At 42.8% G+C, this 18,704-nt stretch overlaps 1 protein-coding gene across 1 annotated transcript; it reads right to left on the bottom strand.

Annotated features, from left to right (window-relative positions):
* Positions 7,431–8,928, bottom strand: LOC8083743 (uncharacterized protein At5g39865). The gene has a single exon (XM_002439560.2). It carries the CDS (start codon positions 8,556–8,558, stop codon positions 7,836–7,838), a length of 723 nt encoding a protein of 240 aa, XP_002439605.1. The 5' UTR covers positions 8,559–8,928; the 3' UTR covers positions 7,431–7,835.

Below are 18,704 nucleotides of genomic sequence, written 5' to 3'. Positions count from 1 at the left end.
TAATGGATGAAGGTGAAGAAGAAGAAGAATTGAACCATGCCAATATTATTGCTCAGTACGGTGGCTTCAATGATGTTGCAATGGGGGGAGATAATGAAGAAGAGGTTGCGGCAGAAGATGATCGGGGCGATGATGCTTTTGGTGATGCCATCCGTGATGCACAAAGAGAATGTGAAAGTGATAAAGAGAAAGCCAAGTTTGAGCGCATGCTAGAGGACCACAGGAAATCGCTATATCCCACCGCTGAAGAGGGGCAAAAAAAGCTAGGTACCACACTAGAATTGCTGCAATGGAAGGCAAAGAATGGTACATCTGACAAGGCATTTGGGCAGTTATTGAAGATCATAAAAAAGATGCTTCCGAAAGGCAACGAATTGCCCACCACTACGTATGAAGCAAAACAGGTTGTCTGCCCTTTGGGATTAGAAATCCAGAAGATACACGCATGTCCTAATGACTGCATCCTCTACCGTGGGGAGGAATACGAGAATTTGGATGCATGTCCAGTATGTAAGGCATCACGGTATAAGATTATACGAGATGATCCTGGCGATGTTGAGGGTGAAGAACGTCATAGGAAGAAAATTCCAGCCAAGGTTATGTGGTATGCTCCTATAATACCACGATTAAAACGTCTGTTCAGAAATAAGGACAATGCAAAGTTGTTGCGGTGGCATAAAGAAGACCGTAAGATAGACAATATGCTGAGACACCCTGCCGATGGATCCCAGTGGAGAGCGATAGACAGAGAATTCCCAGATTTTGCAGATGATGCTAGAAACTTGCGGTTCGCCTTAAGTACAGATGGTATGAATCCTTTCGGTGAGCAGAGCAGTAGTCACAGCACTTGGCCAGTTACTCTATGTATCTACAACCTTCCTCCATGGCTATGCATGAAGCGGAAGTTTATTATGATACCGATGCTTATCCAAGGACCGAAGCAACCTGGCAATGACATAGATGTCTACCTAAGGCCATTAGTTGAGGAACTTCAACTTTTATGGAGCAAACCAGGAGTTCGCGTGTGGGATGAGTACAAACAAGAGCACTTTGACCTGCGAGCATTGCTGTTTGTAACAATCAATGATTGGCCAGCTCTGAGTAATCTTTCAGGCTAGTCAAACAAGGGATATAATGCATGCACACATTGTTATGAAGACCTTGACTGTGTATTTTTGAAAAAATGTCGAAAGGTCGTGTACCTTGGCCACCGTCGGTTTCTTCCTGTGAACCACCCAGTACGAAAGAAAGGCAAGCATTTTAAAGGCAAGGCAGACCACCGGACCAAACCTCTCAATCGAACCGGGGATGATGTACTCGAAATGGTCAAGGATATAAAAGTGGTATTTGGAAAGGGACGAGGCAGCGAACCTATTCCCAAGGATGCTAAGGGACACGTACCTATGTGGAAGAAGAAATCCATATTTTGGGAGCTACCTTACTGGAATGTCCTAGAGGTCCGCAACGCGATCGACGTGATGCACCTGACAAAGAATCTTTGTGTGAACTTGCTCGGATTCATGGGTGTCTACGGGAAGTCTAAGGATTCACTTGAAGCACGACAAGACTTGCAGCGCATGAAAGAACGAGACAACCTGCATCCAGAAAAGACAGATGATGGACGTCATTACTTAAGCCCTGCTAGCTACACTCTGAGCAAAGAAGAGAAGGAAAGCATGTTTGAATGTCTTAGCAGCATCAAGGTCCCATCTGGATTCTCCTCCAATATCAAGGGAATAATTAATGTGCTAGAGAAGAAATTCCTGAACTTGAAGTCCCATGACTGTCACGTTCTAATGACGCAATTGCTGCCGATCGTTTTAAGAGGAATTCTACCTCCACACGTACGTCTAGCCACTGTAAAGCTATGTGCATTCCTCAATGCAATTTCTCAGAAGGCAATCAATCTAGAGCAACTAGCTACTCTGCAGAATGATGTCGTTCAATGTCTCGTCAGCTTTGAGTTGGTGTTCCCTCCATCCTTCTTCGATATCATGACACACCTCCTAGTTCATCTGGTCAAAGAGATTCGTATTCTCGGTCCTGTGTTCCTACACAACATGTTCCCCTTCGAGAGATTCATGGGTGTCCTAAAGAAATATGTCCATAGTCGTTCCCGGCCAGAAGGAAGCATTGCCAAGGGCTACGGAATAGAGGAGGTCATAGAGTTCTGTGTTGACTTTATTCCAGACCCTGACCCAATTGGCATTCCTGAATGTCGACACGAGGGCAGACTCAGCGGAAAGGGAACACTTGGGAAGAAAACATATATTGGTACGGGAGACGATTACTTCAATAAAGCACACTACACAGTTCTCCAGAACTCCTCATTGGTGGAACCATATGTTGAGGTACACAAAGATTTCCTACGGTCCCAGTGGCCCGGGAAGAATGAAGCTTGGATAATGCGTCAGCACATGGAAACTTTTGGCGATTGGTTGCGCAAGAAATGTCAAGGTGATGAAAACATTGATGAGCAGCTTTATTTGTTGGCCAAGCAACCATCATGTCATGTCCTCACATACAAAGGGTACGAGATAAATGGTAACACATTTTACACAATTGGCCAAGATAAAAGGAGCAGCAACCAAAATAGTGGTGTACGCGTGGATGCCACGGATCCAAATGGGAACAGACAAACATATTATGGACGCATAGAAGACAAATGGGAACTAGTCTAATTTTAAAGTTCCTTTGTTCCGGTGCCAATGGGTGAAGATGACCGGAGGTGGGGTAACAGTCGACAAGGAGTATGGGATGACAACCGTGGACCTTAACAATAGTGGGTTCAAAGACGAACCATTCGTCCTTGCTGCAGACGTGAGTCAGGTGTTCTATGTCAAAGATATGTCTACGAAACCAAAGAGAGGAAAAAATGATGACCACTCAATCATCAATGAGCCAAAGCGCCACATCGTTGACCCTTATATTGTTTTCAAGGTTCCGCAGGCAATGTGGATAGCAGATCATGAGACAGAAGTCTGCACCAATCTTATGAGGTTCTTTGTGAACCAAAAAGAAAAACAAAAAATACTCTTCCCTTCAACTTCGAGTGAGTTATATAGTTATTAAGTGCATGCATATTTTATTTTACATTATAGGACTGACTATATATATATGTGTGTAAACAGCTTTCACTGGATACTCATGGTCATTGAAATTCCCAAGAACCGGTTGATAATCTTTGACTCAATGAGAAAACCACAAGAAAATTATCAACAAATGGTAAACATTATTCAAAGGTACGTAATGTCGATCTCAGCTACAAAAATATCATAATATGACTCTGTAATTATTAGTTCACGATCCACAATGGCTATGTATAGGGTTTGGGAAAGATTCATTGACCGTGAACATCTCAGTGGATGTAAAGCGCCGCTTAACATAATACATCCACAAGTAAGTTCTACTAGCTAACAAATTTTCGCTAACTTTTAGCCTTTTTATTGTCGTGGTCGTGAATATTTTTATATATATATCGTACAGTGGTGTTTAAGACAAGAAGGGGGGAACAATCTATGTGCATATTACGTGTGCAAATTCATGATGGCACAAGTCAATCAAACACCCACAGAGACGCTCAGAGTACGTTACATGTCTCTTTTCATTATCTCCTGAATTATATTGAATAACTTAAATAACTAATACCTTTTTTATTTATTTCAAATTAAAGACGGAATGGCTGAGGGAAAAGGTCCTACAACAAGACCGAATCAAAGCTATCCAAGAGACGATAGCAGGATTTCTCCGCGACCAAGTGATCAATCCAAACGGCGAGTTTCACTTCAACGGCAACGAAACTCTTATTCCAAACAACGATGATCATTTGTATTGTTTGTAGACATTGGGAGAAAAAACTCTATGTATATATGTGTTACGAATTTTGTACATATAAAACTATATATATATAAAGCTTTTTACATATCTATTTAATTTTTTTAATTTTTGATGTGGTCTATTCATTTTATTATAGGCAAAGCTTAATTATTAAGCTAAGCCTATAGTTTTCATTTATATATGCTTAATATGCGTGTAATATAAATATATTATTGTATCCGCAAAAACCTATTATTATATATTATATAAAAACAATAAACAGAACCGAAGAAGTGAACAAAAAAAAAGAAACCCTTTAACACCGGTTGATAATACCAACCGGTGTTAAAGAGTGCTGCAACGTGGCAGCCCTGGCAGGACCCTTTAACACCGGTTGGTATTACCAACCGGTGTTAAAGGGGGGGGGGCTTTAGCCCCGGTTGCCCGAACCGGGACTAAAGGGTGGGCCTTTAGTCCCGGAAGGGCAGCACCGGCTCAGGAACCGGGGCAACAGGCCTTTCCCGACCGGTGCTAATGCCCGAACGTGTGGCAGTGTTGTACATGTAGCTTTATCCGAGATGAATTAATGCAACCAAATATTGTAAGCCATGGTTGTTTGGAGATATTTATGTCATACTCCCTCCATCCCAATTTGTAAGTCATTCCAAGAATCTTGGAGAGTCAAAACATTTTCACGTGTGACCAAAATTATAGAGAAAAATACTAAGATTTGTAACGTAAAGTGAATATACTATGAATATATAATTAAGAAATAATCTAATGATATTTAGTTAGTACTATAATAATTATTATTTTATAATATAAATTTGGTCAAACTTAGAAAAGTTTGATTCTCTAAGATTTTTAGAATGACTTACAATTTGGAACGGAGGGAGTATGCGCGTGGGGCCGGTGGTTTGAAGGACAACTAGCTCAAGTCGTTACTGGGCTTGCTGGGCCAGCAATCTCCGTCCGTGCCTTCATTCTTGCATGTAACGACGGCCTTCTTTGCTTTTATGGTACAGTGGAGTAGCTTTGATTCATCGCAAACTCTAACGTGCGATGCGGGCTGATCCACCGCGCAACGCAGGTCCTCACCCACGGCCCACCCCACTAGTAAAAAATAAAAGCTCTGAACTAGCAGTGGAATTCCCGCCATGAAAATCCTATTTTTCTTTTTAGTGGCGGTTTTTTTTAAAAAATCGTCTGTAGAAATTTTGTATTTCTACATACGATTTTCTTAAGGAACCGCCATTAAAAATATGATTTTCTAGTGGTGGTTTGTTAAGAAAACCACCTCTAGAAATAATTTGAAATTGATTTTTTTGAGTTTTTCATATGACCTCGTATGACAGGCGGTTCTCAATTAACCGTCAGTGGAAATGGTGTATTTCCACTGGCCCGCGAGTCTAAGAAACACTTGTAGAAATAGATTTAGAACCGCTTGTACAGAACTTCATTCTACTAGTGCCCCACCCTCACAAGAGACCTCGTCGGCATCGGGGAGATAGAGACCTCGCTAGCATTAGGGTTTTGGCCATCTCTCCCTCCCCCTCTTCCACGTGACCATGCCCACGTCCAATCGTGCTCGAGTCTTCTTCCTGAACTCTGAATGACAGCTAGGGTCCGACGAGTTGTCCCCCTCTTTCTTCTCCAATTCCGGCGGGTATAGAGGGCCCAACCAGTGGGAGGTAGGTAGGCTAGATGATAGGGATGGTGGTCGGGTGGCTCAGTGGAGCTATCGGTGGTAGAGGTGGTCAGGCCAGATCAAGCCGGGGGAGGCTTGCCAGAGTTGAAGAGCATGACGGCAGATGAGCTCACTAGAGCTAGAGAAGATAGTGGTGGTGGGGGGAGGGGGTAGTGGCTGGCGGTAGGGGCAAGGACGACAAAGAGGGCATGGGTGGCATTGGGAGGAAGAGGGGCGAAGATGTGCCTACGGTGGAGCGCGGCGGACTGCACACGGTGGAGGAAAGGCGAGGGGAGAACGAAGACAAAGGTAGACAAACCGATTGAGAGGACACACGACCCATCGCGGCCAGTGCCGGTCCTACAAATTTGAGGGCCCTCTGGCGAATACATTGCGACGACCCCTAAACTAAAATTTTATAATAATATAAGTTAATTTTTTCGTAAAGGGAAAGCAAATCCAGTCATATATAGACAAACTGCTCTTCTTATCTTTTTCATTTTCTTTTCATGGTCCTTGACAATTGTTTCTTAGGTAACATTCTAAAATTCTAACACCTAACCTAAATTACAAGAAAAATATAACTATATGAGTATAAAGTACTAGACAAAAATTGAACAAAAAAAATTAGTGCCTAGACAATTGGGACATAAACAGAACTAAGATTCACAAATCACAAAAAATAAAAAGGTAGAAGGAAATAACAAAGATCACATGTCGTAGTCCTCGTCGAGCCCTGCCAGCTGGTCGCCGCTATCGTTTGGAGTTTGGAAGGCTAGAACTCGGGTGCAGAGGTTTTGGTATTATCCACTGCAGCTCGTGATCGCGTGGTGAACTGGTGAATGTGTCGCTGATGCCGCTGCGTCTCTTCCCGTGGTCTCGCCGTGTCACCAAAAGTCTAGAAATCGCGACTCGTGATCGCTATGTGTGGCAACTCGTGTATAAGCATTGGTGACTTGACTCCTTTTGGCTCACGATTTTTTTTATGATAAACCATTGCACCATGTATATGCATATACTAATAAATAAAGATTATAACTAAAGAGTATATTGTATTATATACTTAGGTTTGGGCCCCTATCTCGCGAGAGCCCTCGGCCGTCGCACCTCCTGCCCTCCCCTAGGGCCGGCACTGATCGCGGCTAAGGCTGTCCTTGATTCATCTGCGCACGACACTGAACAGGGAAGCTCTTTTTGTTTTTGTAATTTGCTACTAGAATAATTTGAATTGTTGCTGCCAAGAATTTCATGCAATATTCAATGAAACTCTACTGTGCTCTAAAAACAGGCCCGAAAACCATTTGGCATTTGTAATGGGCTGTAGTGTAAATTCAAGTTGGATGTGGGTACAAAAATTTGGAAATTGTAAGTACGTAGGAGGTACAAACAAACTGAACACATATTTGATGACAGGTAGGCCATATTTGTTTCCGATTAAAATCGGATTCTCGGTCGCACACCTGAGAATCGAGAAAATTCAGTGAAACATGTTGTAGCTACACTAGAATTGGCGAGGTCACCGGGAGAGATGACAACCTGATTGATATTTTCCTATTATCTGTCGTCCCTCCGAAAAAACTTCATGTGCTAAATAAATTAGTATCAAAATCCAAACATTCAATGTTCATATTGTATCAAACTCCAAATACTCAAAAGGTATAAAATGGATATTAATATCAGACGCATTCATCCGGCATTATATTCGTATCCGACTCCAAATTAGAAAGAAACAACTATCCATATTTGTATCCATGCATGCGTATCTAATCAACTTTCATCCTTAGCGTGGATCGGGAACTGGTGGGGGCAGCATTTCCATTTGAACATCAGCGATCGGCCATTTCCAGATCAGGTTTCTAATAACCAAACAGTCCTTGTATATATGTCAGAACAACATGGCCCAGCTGGTAAAAAGAAAATGTAAATCTGAAGAAAGAAACAACCCACAAGTCGATCAGCTATCGTCAGCACTATTATTGTGACGGGCTTAGGGTATGCATACATTGATAGTTTTGGGTGTGAAATTTTACGGTTGTTCATTTCCGGTTGAGATAAGACATGATGAAGGCAGAAACGAGACAACAAAATTTCTGGAGGAGTCAAAAGTGGATTATTCCTTGATGATGATGTTTCTAACCATGAACATTGGCTACGCTCAGAAAAGAAAAACACAATTACTCTGATCGAACAATGTCAAATCCCAACACCCCTTTTGGTTTGATGAACCGAGATCTTCAGGTTTGAATCCAGCGCGGCACAAAGTGATCTAGGAATTCGTCAGAATTTTGTCTTGCATCTCTTGGACGATGGACTGCGCGATAGGCCGTGCACGTCAGCTGCCGGAGGAGCAGGCGGCACACCGGACAAGCCCATTCTCGTTGCAGGACGCGCAGATGCGGAAACCGCCGGTCTTCTCGCTGAACCGGCGGTGGCTGCCGCAACATGCGCCGCACGGCACAAACCGCGAGCCTCCGCAAGACGCGCACGGCGTGGGCGCCGCCTGCGCCGCGCCAGCCAGGACGCGCCGGAGCTCCCCGCTCTCGTGCAGGAGGCGCACCTCCTCGGCGTCCCCGACGAGCCTGCCGCCGACGAAGAGCTGCGGCAGGGACGGGCGGTCCCGCCGCATCAGCGCGCGGAGCTCGGCGAGGTAGGCGGCGTCCATGGACACGTCCCGCTCGTCGACGGAGACGCGGAGCCCCCGCAGGATCGTGCGCACGGCGCGGCAGTCCTCGAACGTGGCGCGCACGGCGCGGAGGGAGGTGAAGTAGAGCACCACGCGGCGCTCCCCCGCCACGGAAGCCGCCGCGGCCTCCGCGGCCGCCGCGAATGACTTGCATGCGCGCAGCCTGGACGCCGACCGCGCGCGGTGAAGGACGATCTTGCTACCTGAGCCGGCGCCGGCAGTGGGGCTACCATCGCCAGCCGCCTCGTCGAGGACCGCGCCGATGCCCGGGTAGTCCTTGCCGGTGGGCGACGAACCCGTGGGCGATGAGAAGGACGGCGACTGCGTGAGCCGCCCGGAGGTCTTGCTCCGGCGGACCCACGTCGACCACATCACCGGCGGCTGCTTCTTGGCTTCGGTTCGCCTTCAAGAGGAGAGGTGGAGGCCGGGCGGCGTCGTGGAGTGGAGGTCGTGCATGCGCGCGCGCGCGTAATGGCGTTGGTGGCTAGTTGTCTGGTTGCCCCGCCGTTGGCATCCTAATTTTAACCATGCTTTAACTGTCTCGAATTCTTGTGGTGTAATGTCTTCCTTCATTTGGTGCGTATTAATCTTCTCTGATCCGTTTATCGCTCTCTCTTTTAATTTTTTTTTCTCTCAACATGTTTTCTCTCCCAATTTTTATAGGAGAGCATGCTTCCGAGGAGGATGCTTTCATTAATTTTTTTAATTGAATCGTTTGTTATGAAATTCTAGCAGAAGTACAATGTTGTCGTTTACACATGCACGGCCTCGCTCTATTCCGAAAAAGATGCAACTCAAATGGAAGGTTGTGTTTGGTTTCATTATCTAAAAGAAGTATATAGATGTATAATTCTAAGTCAGACTAGATATGCAGTGAGCCCTGATCAAAAATGGATATGGGGTGAGCCTCTCATCACATACTTAAATTCTCCTAGTCCATATGGATATGGAGTGAGCCCTGTTCAGATACTACAGCTTGTAATCAAAGGTTGGCGTAATAAAAAAAAAGAGAAACCAAATGGATACTTCAGGAAGGAAGGATGATACTTAGATCAACATTAGAGCATCTCCAAGGGCTTTGCAAACAAACTTTGCATTGCCCTATTTGCAAAAAAGAGTAGAAAATACTCCTCCAATGGTTTTGCAAATAAGGTTTGCAATTTGGTTAACTTTGCAAATAGAGGTTGAGGCTTTGCATATATGCAAACCTTCCCACCACTTTGCATCCACAATTTCGGCCTTCCACGTCGGACTCCGTCACCCCGCCCCCCTCCCACCCCGCACGATTTCTCTACGCCCGTCCGCTCTCCCTGCCGCGCGCCCGCCCTCCCAACCGCGCGCGTCCACGGACGACGACGTACGCGGCCACGTCTGGACGACGTACGCGGCCACAGCACGGGAACGGAGGTGGACCTTCCCTCGGAGGAGGACGGAGCCGAACTGACGCGAACGACGACGGCGACGAACGACGAACACGCCCTGGGCTGGGCGGCGACTGGCGCGAAGACCTGGGCTGGGCGGCAACTGGCGGTGACCTGGCCTAGGCGGCGACTGGCACGCACGACATACATCAAAATGGCACGAAGGAAAAAATACGCGCGGGCGCGATCGGTGAAAAAAATTTCGGAGGTGGGGTTCACACTTTGGGTTTGCCAAGTCTAAATGCAAAGTCCCTTGGAGTTGGATTATTTTAGACTTTGCAAATGAATTTGAGACTTGCAAACAACACAAAATGCAAAATTCATTTGTAAAGTCCTTAGAAGATGCTCTTAGCAAGGAGAAAGGCGATGGCGGCTATTAGACAAAAGCTGCCAACCTTACCGATGAAACCACTGCGGGAGAGAAAACACATCACAATCCGGAAAGATATGAATTGCCTTAATATCTCATTTTATGATTCAATACTAAGATATATATTGCCTTTTGTTTTTTTAATTTGTATACTATAAAACATCTTGTAGAGTTAGGGTTAGTATGGCTGCATGTCTTTTCTTTCCAGCACGACCTGGCCCGCACGCGTTGCAAATCTCGGTCAGCCCAAACGGGAAAAACTTAAAAGAATTTGGGCCTCAGATGTAATCGATAAATCGTACGGCCTTAAGCGACTGAGCGACTAATTATAGCCGTCCGGCCATCTGAACGGCAAAGCGGGCCTGCTGAGGTTTTGTTTTTTTTAGCACAGGGGCACAGGGCTTTCTGAGTTGGTGTGATCCATGGGCCACGCCAGAGAAAAAGCCTCAAGTATGCATCTCTGTCAATGTGCCGTATGTCATGCAAACCACTGCTTAGATTGTAGCTGGAAAATTTATTTTCATTTTCAAGAAGCACACATCATAAAATTGACAAAGTCACTTTGTCAACCTCGTATTAACTTCAGTATTCTCTTCCAACAAGAATAACATCATTTTTCTCAAGAGCAAACACTCATATCATGCATGTTCCATTTGCATCGACAAATTATTATTTTTTCTTTGAAGACCCATTTCTTAACAAAATATAAAGAACTTTTTAGCGTGTTTGTCTCGCAAAGGTTTGATGATAACTAGTTTTTTTACCCTATTGTATAAAGTGGGAATTTATTTATATGCTTTAAATTAACTTGCATCATACTATTATATTTGTGTGCACACGACCTTGAAATAGCTAGACTAATTATCAATTAGAAATTGTTGTTTAGCTATAATGCTATTTTTTCAGCATCAAGACGACGACGACACAACCATCACGCGCCATGTGTTTTCAATGTTTAAAATATTACTCCCTCCATCTGAATTTATAAATCATTTCAAGAATCTTGAAGAGTCAAAGTATTTCAAGATCAACATTATAAAAAAACTAGAAATATTTATGACATTAATAGATATTAAAATAAAAATATAACTAATAAATAAACTAATGATACTTAGTTGTATCATAGATGATATTACGTTATCATATAAATTTAGTCAAATTTGAGATGTTTTGACTCTCCAAAATTCTTTAAATAACTATAATTTGGGATAGAGGGAATAATGGACTATGTCTTCAATTTCTACTTCCGTAGTGGGACGAACCCATAGCCTATGTATGAGATTAGTTTAGCCAACTTGTAAGTATAATTTTACTCGTGGAGTGTAGGGGCGGCATCAGGCCATCATTTTTTTTTGCTCATTTCCTTGGATTCTGTTATGGTCCGCAAACAGTTTGATGCCCGTGAACCATATTGTCTTCTCTTTTGGAAATTGTAATACATACATCTGAGACTTGTAATAAGGGCTTTTAATTTTTAGTTTTCTAGGTGAAAAGTTTTTGGATATTGTAATACTTTCGTTTGTATTTGACAATTATTATTCAATGATGGACTAGGTAGTCTCACAAGATTCGTCTCGCAAATAACAGGAAAACTGTAAAATTAGTTATTTTTTTATCTATATTTAATACTCTATGCATGTGTTGTAAGATTCGATGTGATCGAAAATTTTGAAAAGTTTTTGGATTTTAGGTGTCACTAAAGAAGGTCTAAATCTAAAGGGCCAACCATCTATATCCTCTTTCGGATGGAAGGGGCCTTGGAAAAAGTTACATATACTCCATCAGTTTTGTTGAATAGCGCATTCTGATATTTGAAATAAATTTGTCCTAAAATATAAAGGGTTCAACGAATAGAGCACTATTTGATTGGCTAAAAGAAGGCGGCTGCTACTGCTGATTTGTTGTGAGAGCTAAAAAAGGCGGCTGCTAATGTTGGTTTGTTGCGAGAGAAAAATATTGTTCTATGGTTGAAAAATAGTGCTGATAAGTTCAAGCGAACAAGATAAACAAATTTCAATAAATTAGAAAATTAAGTGAGAAGTATATGCGTTTATTGCACTCATTTATTTTGTGTAAGAATGCCTAGCGTTATATTTCATGATATAGTACATATTAAAAGAAAAGGGGTTGTTATATTGCAGATGCCTAAATTTTCAGGCAACATAATCTTCGACAATCAACTAGTACAATTAAAAAGACAATTATTTTTTTCTATAATTCAACAATAACAAAATTACTTGCTGCATGAACAACAAACAAAAAAATCAGATACCTAAAGTATAGAAGTGAAAAGGAAAAAAGATGTCCACACTAGTAGAATCAGGCTCATAGCTGGCGCCCCCTTTTTATACCACAGGCGGTTCCAGTTACGGCGCGCTTGTGGTATAAATAGGCGGTGTCAGAGATTTCGGCCGCCTGTGGAAATGCTCCATTGACACTGGTGGTTGGCTTAAGTCAACCGCCCGTGATAAAATATTTCCACAGGCGGTTGACTTAAGCCAACCGCCAGTGTAAATGGAGCATTTACACTGGCGGTTGCCTTAAGTCAACCGCCTGTGGAAACATTTTACCACAGGCACCTGTGTTATCTCTGTATAAATATCCCTTCTTCCTCCCCGACCAGAATAGTATCTCGCACCCACCTTCCATTGGGGGCGATTTTGGAGTTTCAGATTTCTCAAAATACAAGGGGGGAGGTTTTGATCTTCATTTCTAGGAAGGAGGTTGCTAAAAGAGGTTAGTTTATGTCCCTATTGCCTCAATTTGCTCATTGTAGCTCAATTTGAGCCACTTTTTGGATCTAGGGTTTCACCATGAGTGAGAGAGAAAAATAGCTAACTTTTTGTCTTCATTTGTTGATATGGTTAGATGGGGTTGTTTAATATGGTTGGATAATGTCTCTCAACATGTTTGCTTCTCAATTTAGCTAGTTTTTACAAGATTAAACCAATGGTGCTAAAGTTGTTGGTGTGCAAAGCTAGATATGGTCTTTCTGATGCTGGCTTTGATGCGTTCTTAAGCATTATCGCAGACATGCTTCCTAAGGATAACAAAGTGTCTGCTAACACATATTATGCAAAGAAGCTAATCAGCCCACTCACAATGGGTGTTGAGAAGATCCACGCTTGTAGAAATCACTGTATCCTATATCGAGGTGATGATTATAGGGACTTGGACAGCTGTCCCAAGTGTGGTGCAAGTAGGTACAAGACAAATAAAGACTACATAGAGGAAGAGTGTGTTGCCTCTGTGCCTAAGGGAAAAAAAACGAAAGAAGACCCAACAAAAGACCCAGAAGAGTAGTTCAAAACCCACCGGCAAAGAAAAGGAAGAAGTAGACTATTATGCGCAGAAAAAGATTCCTGCTTTGGTGATGTGGTACCTTCCTGTGATCGATCGATTGAGGTGCTTGTTTGCTAACCCAGAGGATGCCCAACTTATGAGCTGGCATGCTTCTGATGAGCACAAAGATGATGGGAAGCTTCGGCACCCAGCCGATGGCCAGCAGTGGAAAGATTTTAATGAAAACCACAAGGACTTTGCTAATGAACCAAGGAATGTTAGGTTCGCAATGAGTACTAACGGAATGAATCCATTTGCTGAGAGGAGCAGCAAGCACAACACATGGCCAGTGATCCTCACCATCTACAACCTCCCTCCATGGTTGATGCAGAAGCGAAAGTACCTTTTACTAACCATCCTTATCTCTGGACCTACACAACCTGGAGTTGATATGGATGTTTTCTTGGAGCCCTTAATGCAGGACATGAAGATACTGTGGGAAGCAGGTGTTCAAATGTTGGACGAGTACCGCAAAGAATCATTCACACTGAGAGCAATTATCTTTGTTACGATCAATGACTACCCAACTCTCTTTACATTATCAGGGCAGTTCAAGGGAAAGTTTGGTTGTGTGGTATGCATAGATGACACTGCTTACGTGTCCCTAACTGCATATAAGAAGATAGTGTACATGAGGCACAAACGCTTCTTATCAAAAGGACACAGGTACCGGCTGAAAAAGATGGATAAGTACTTTGACAATAATAGTGAACTACAGACTACTGCTCCATCAGGTAACAGTAAAGGCCAAAGAGTTTTCAGCATAGTCAGCAAACTCAAATTTGTTTTTGGGAAGAAGAAAAAAGATGGAAAACCAAGAAAGAATGTCAAGCCAGCTCCAGGGGCTACATTCAAGAAGAAGTCGATTTTCTTTGAGTATTTGGAATACTGGCCAGAGTTAGACGTTCGCCACGCGATCGATGGTATGCACGTTCAGAAGAATGTGTTTGAAAGCGTAATTGGCACCTTGTTGGACATGAAGGGCAAGACAAAGGAAGGATTAAATTCACGCTTAGACATGGTACAGTTAGGCATAAAAAAGAACTTCACCCTATTAGGCTAGAAAATGGGAAGTACCACCTCCCGGCAGCAAGCTACAACCGCAACAATGAAGAGAAACATGAGATGTGTGTGTGGTTGAAGAAATTGAAAGTCCCATCTGGATTCTGCTTTAGCATACGGAGTACTGTGTCAATGAAAGACCTTACACTCACCAACTACAACTCACATGATTGTCATGTCATATTGACTACTTTTCTCCCTATTGCCATTAGGGCTATAAACCCAGTGTGGATAAAGGTTGCAGTTACACGGTTGTGCTACTTCTTCAACAGGATCTCACAGAAGATGATTGAACGTGATGACTTGGCGTCTCTTAAGGAATTCGCAGTGGAGACAGTTTCACAGTTTGAGATGTGTTTCCCCCCAGCATTCTTCGATGTGATGGTTCACCTTGTGGTGCACTTGGTTTCACAAATAGAGGCATTGGGTCCCATGTATTTGCATGAGATGTGGACGTATGAACGTTTCATGTCAATACTAAATGGCTATGTATCAACTCGTGCTCGTCCATAGGCGTCTATGGTAGAGGGGTACTTAACCGAAGAGGCCATTGAGTCCGGAGGTCCATTCTGCAATAGGGTCCTAAAAGACCAAGTTGCAATAGGTTTGCCTCCGTCACGACACGAGGGTAGGCTGAATGGAAGAGGTAGGATGGGAAAGAAATCATACGTCCAAAAAGATTACAATTCAGCCCTCGAAGCACATCACAGCATCTTGCATCAGCTCTCGATAATGGAGCCTTTGATCAATCTACACATTGAAGAGATTCAAAAACATAATCATGGGCACACAGATGAATGGATAATGAAGGAACATAAGAATCAGTTCACCTCATGGCTAAGGGAGCAGGACATTCCAGATGGGGAAACACTCGAGGATCGCACCATCAAGGTCTTGGCATCTGGGCCATCACGCCAAGTCACGACTTGGCAAACCTATGACATTAGTGGCTTCACATTCTGTACGAAGTCCAAGGACCAAAAGAGCATGGCAGAAAATAGTGGTGTTCGATGCGACGCCTTAGACTCTGAAACTGGTGAGGAAACAACTTACTTTGGCTTCGTTGAGGACATATGGGAACTAGACTATGATACATTTCAGATCCCTGTATTTCGGTGTTAATGGGTTGAAGACAAACATGTCATAGTGGACAACTATGGGATTAGTGTTCTAGATCTAAGCAAGGTAGGCTACAAAGATGATCCATGGATAATGGCTAACCGTGCTGCACAGGTCTTCTATGCTGAGCAGGTCCTCTCTCCTAATGATAAGAAGAAAGTTACGAACCATCCAAAGCACATAGTTTTCTATGGAAAGCAACAAGCCATCGGAGTTGATGGTGTATCTGACTTTGATGAATTTAACCAGTTCAGTGACATGTCTCTCTTTGTAGACGACCATCCAGTAAAGATAAGGAATGTTGAGCAAAGCATTCCACAGAGCTCGTTGCCCTAGGTGCGTCACGATGGACAAGGAAGAACGGTAGCTGCCTAGATTTTATTTGTTATTTGCCATATAATCTATTTATGATAAAATGTGTACCTTATGCTATGTGCCCTTCTCTATTTCTACATGTAAGACCCTATACTTATATCTACATCTAAGACTTACCATGTCGTAACACTTTGATATCGTATTGGTCTCAAACTTTTACCAAGGCTTACTAGTGTCATTGATGTTCAATCCACCAAATTTGTCATTGGCCATGTAATCCATTTATGATAAAATGTGTACCTTATGCTATGTTTGTACTTTATTTCATAAACTTTTTCTGAGTCTTATTAGTGTCATGGGTGTTCAATCCACCAAGTTTAGGATTTTTTCTGACGTGGTTTGGTACTTTATCTCGTTTAATTCGCGTAACGTCTCTAAGTAATTAGCGATTGAACTGAGTCTACCCCCGAAAGGACTCCGAATGGTGCCAAACTTCTCCACAGGGTCTCATCTACCCTAGGAATCAAAATTTTGTTGAAGTTTATGAAAACCCAAGTGGGATCCGGATGTAATCCACCATTTTTCATCTCATTTAGCGCGAAGAAAAATGTAATAATAGCTTACATAGCTAGAAATTCAAGAGATCTTGTGTGGGGCCATAATTTAGATCTAGGTACTTGCAAAAAATTCAAGTCATTTGGAGATAGGCATAACATACATGCTTCAAAGAGGTAGAAGAGCACTTGCACCAAACCATGCCCGAACACTTGGGTTACTCCGCTTTATGTGGTGGACTATGTGGTTGATCAAGGAATATACTTTTCACAACATGTAAATAGTACCAAGAAGCTGACAAAATTAGTTTCATATTTTTTTGGTATTCCTATAATTATTTATGTATTAAACAAGATATGGGGTCAATATTAAATTTAAATCATTTTCAATAGAGCTACATATAAAAGTATCTCAAACATGGCATTTAATATTATTAACATGTAGATCTACTTAATAGAAACACAATAAACTTTTTTTCGCTATATTTGGACCAATATTTGATAAGATATGAATTTTTGAAGTTTTTAAAATAATTCTGCAAAATAATTTAAAAACTAATTGAAAATCATTTCTACTGGCGGCTCTTCTAGCAAACCGCCTGTAGAAATGCATTTCTACAGGCGGTTCACATAGCCACCTGTAGAAATGCATTTCTACAGGCGGTTGGCATTGACCACCGCGTATAGAAATGGTTTCTACAGACGGTGGTCAATGCCAACCGCCTGTAGAAATGGCTGCGGTATATATTGCAAGAGACTGAAATTTTCCAAAGTCACCAGGCGGGCTAGTTTTTTAAACACAAGGTACGCCGTCAGGCTGTCGGGTTTTTCCGCCGCCGCCGCACGCTAGCTCTGCCCGCCGTCACGACGTCTCGGAGCCCTTCGACGTCTTCGCGCGAGGTAAGCTCCTCTGCTCTAGGTGGCCGGCCAAGGAGAGAGGCGAACGGGGGATAGAGGCGGCCGACGGCGGTGCGAGGCGGGTGCGGCTGCGACGGTGCGGCGGCGGCGTCGGGTGCGAGGCGGGTGCGGGTGCGGTAGCGGCGGGTGGCGGGTTCGGCTGCGGCGCCGACGAGTGCGGCTGCGGCGGCGAGTGCGGGGGGAGAGAGAGGGCCGGCCGAGGTAGGGGACGACCCGACCGTGGGCCCCACCTAGCATAGCCGCCGTGGGCCGGCTCAGAGCCGGCCCAATGAGGGAGAAGAGAGATTTGAGTTTTTTTAACTTCTATTGTTCATATATGTATTTAATTGTTATAATACTAACATAATTTAATTATTCATATATGTATTCAATTATTTAATAATATATGTATTCAATTATTTTATTATTTATATATGTATTATGTCTTTAATCCTTTATATATAATGCTAACTTTGTTGTATGGTAAAATTTGCAAAATTTTTGGTTGTAGTATGAATGAGTTATGGATTTAACTTGCATAGGGCTTGATAAATAGTTTATAATTTTAAATAAAAATGTAAAAATAAAAAATATTGTTCTAGTACAATTCTATGATATTATTGTATCAGTTTTATATATAATATGGTCATGTGTTTGAAGTAAATATGATTTGTGCATTTATCTTGCTCTCACATGATTAATTGCAATGTTAATTTTTCTTTTTCATAGAGATTGCTATGTTTATTCAAATGCAATGAACTTTCTGCAGTAGACTATGGATAGTATGTAGAAGCTATTGTAATTTTTGTAGAATTTACTGTGCACTTTATGTGATTGAAGAAAGTATGATTTGCGCATGTGATTGAATCAATAAATATTAGTGTATGATATATTAGTGTATATACCCCAGGATACATAAATTTAATTTTATGCATAACTTACATAGATTTCTGCGATGAGTTCTCCGCACAAGGACGAAGCACTGCAGTCCCAGCCCACGGAGCAAGTAGAAGGGTCATCCAACCCTATGGAACAAGATCGTGAGGTCACGAAACAAGTAGAAACGGGCAAAGCATCAGGATCGTCCTACGAACAAGAAGCTAGTGACGACATAGAGCCTCTAGAAGTGAGGAAGACCCGTCGTGAATTGGCACGTGACCCCGATTACAATCTAGAAGCCGATGAGGTAAATTAGAGACATTCACGATTTCATGTAATTAAATGATTTCTATTCATAGTTCCTACATATAAACACGCCCATCATTCACATGTCTATACTCAGGAGGCAGTGTCTCAGTTTAGAGAGATGATGTCTCAGGAGGAAATGGCAGACGAAGACGCACCAGAACCGACGACCGCAACGACGAGCCCTGAGAGGCCATGCCAGTCTAGGAAGAGGAAGCGGCTAGGTTTGAAACGAGACGAGAGAGGGTTGAAC

This window comes from Sorghum bicolor, chromosome 9 (assembly GCF_000003195.3).
Source record: "Sorghum bicolor cultivar BTx623 chromosome 9, Sorghum_bicolor_NCBIv3, whole genome shotgun sequence".
Taxonomy (NCBI): Eukaryota; Viridiplantae; Streptophyta; class Magnoliopsida; order Poales; family Poaceae; genus Sorghum; species Sorghum bicolor.
The sequence above is the reverse complement of the archived record's forward strand: the minus strand, read 5'-3'. Positions and strand labels throughout refer to the sequence as shown.

Excerpts from the sequence above, each read along its gene's own strand:
- LOC8083743 (XM_002439560.2), bottom strand. The coding sequence starts at position 8,558 with ATGTGGTCGACGTGGGTCCGCCGGAGCAAGACCTCCGGGCGGCTCACG.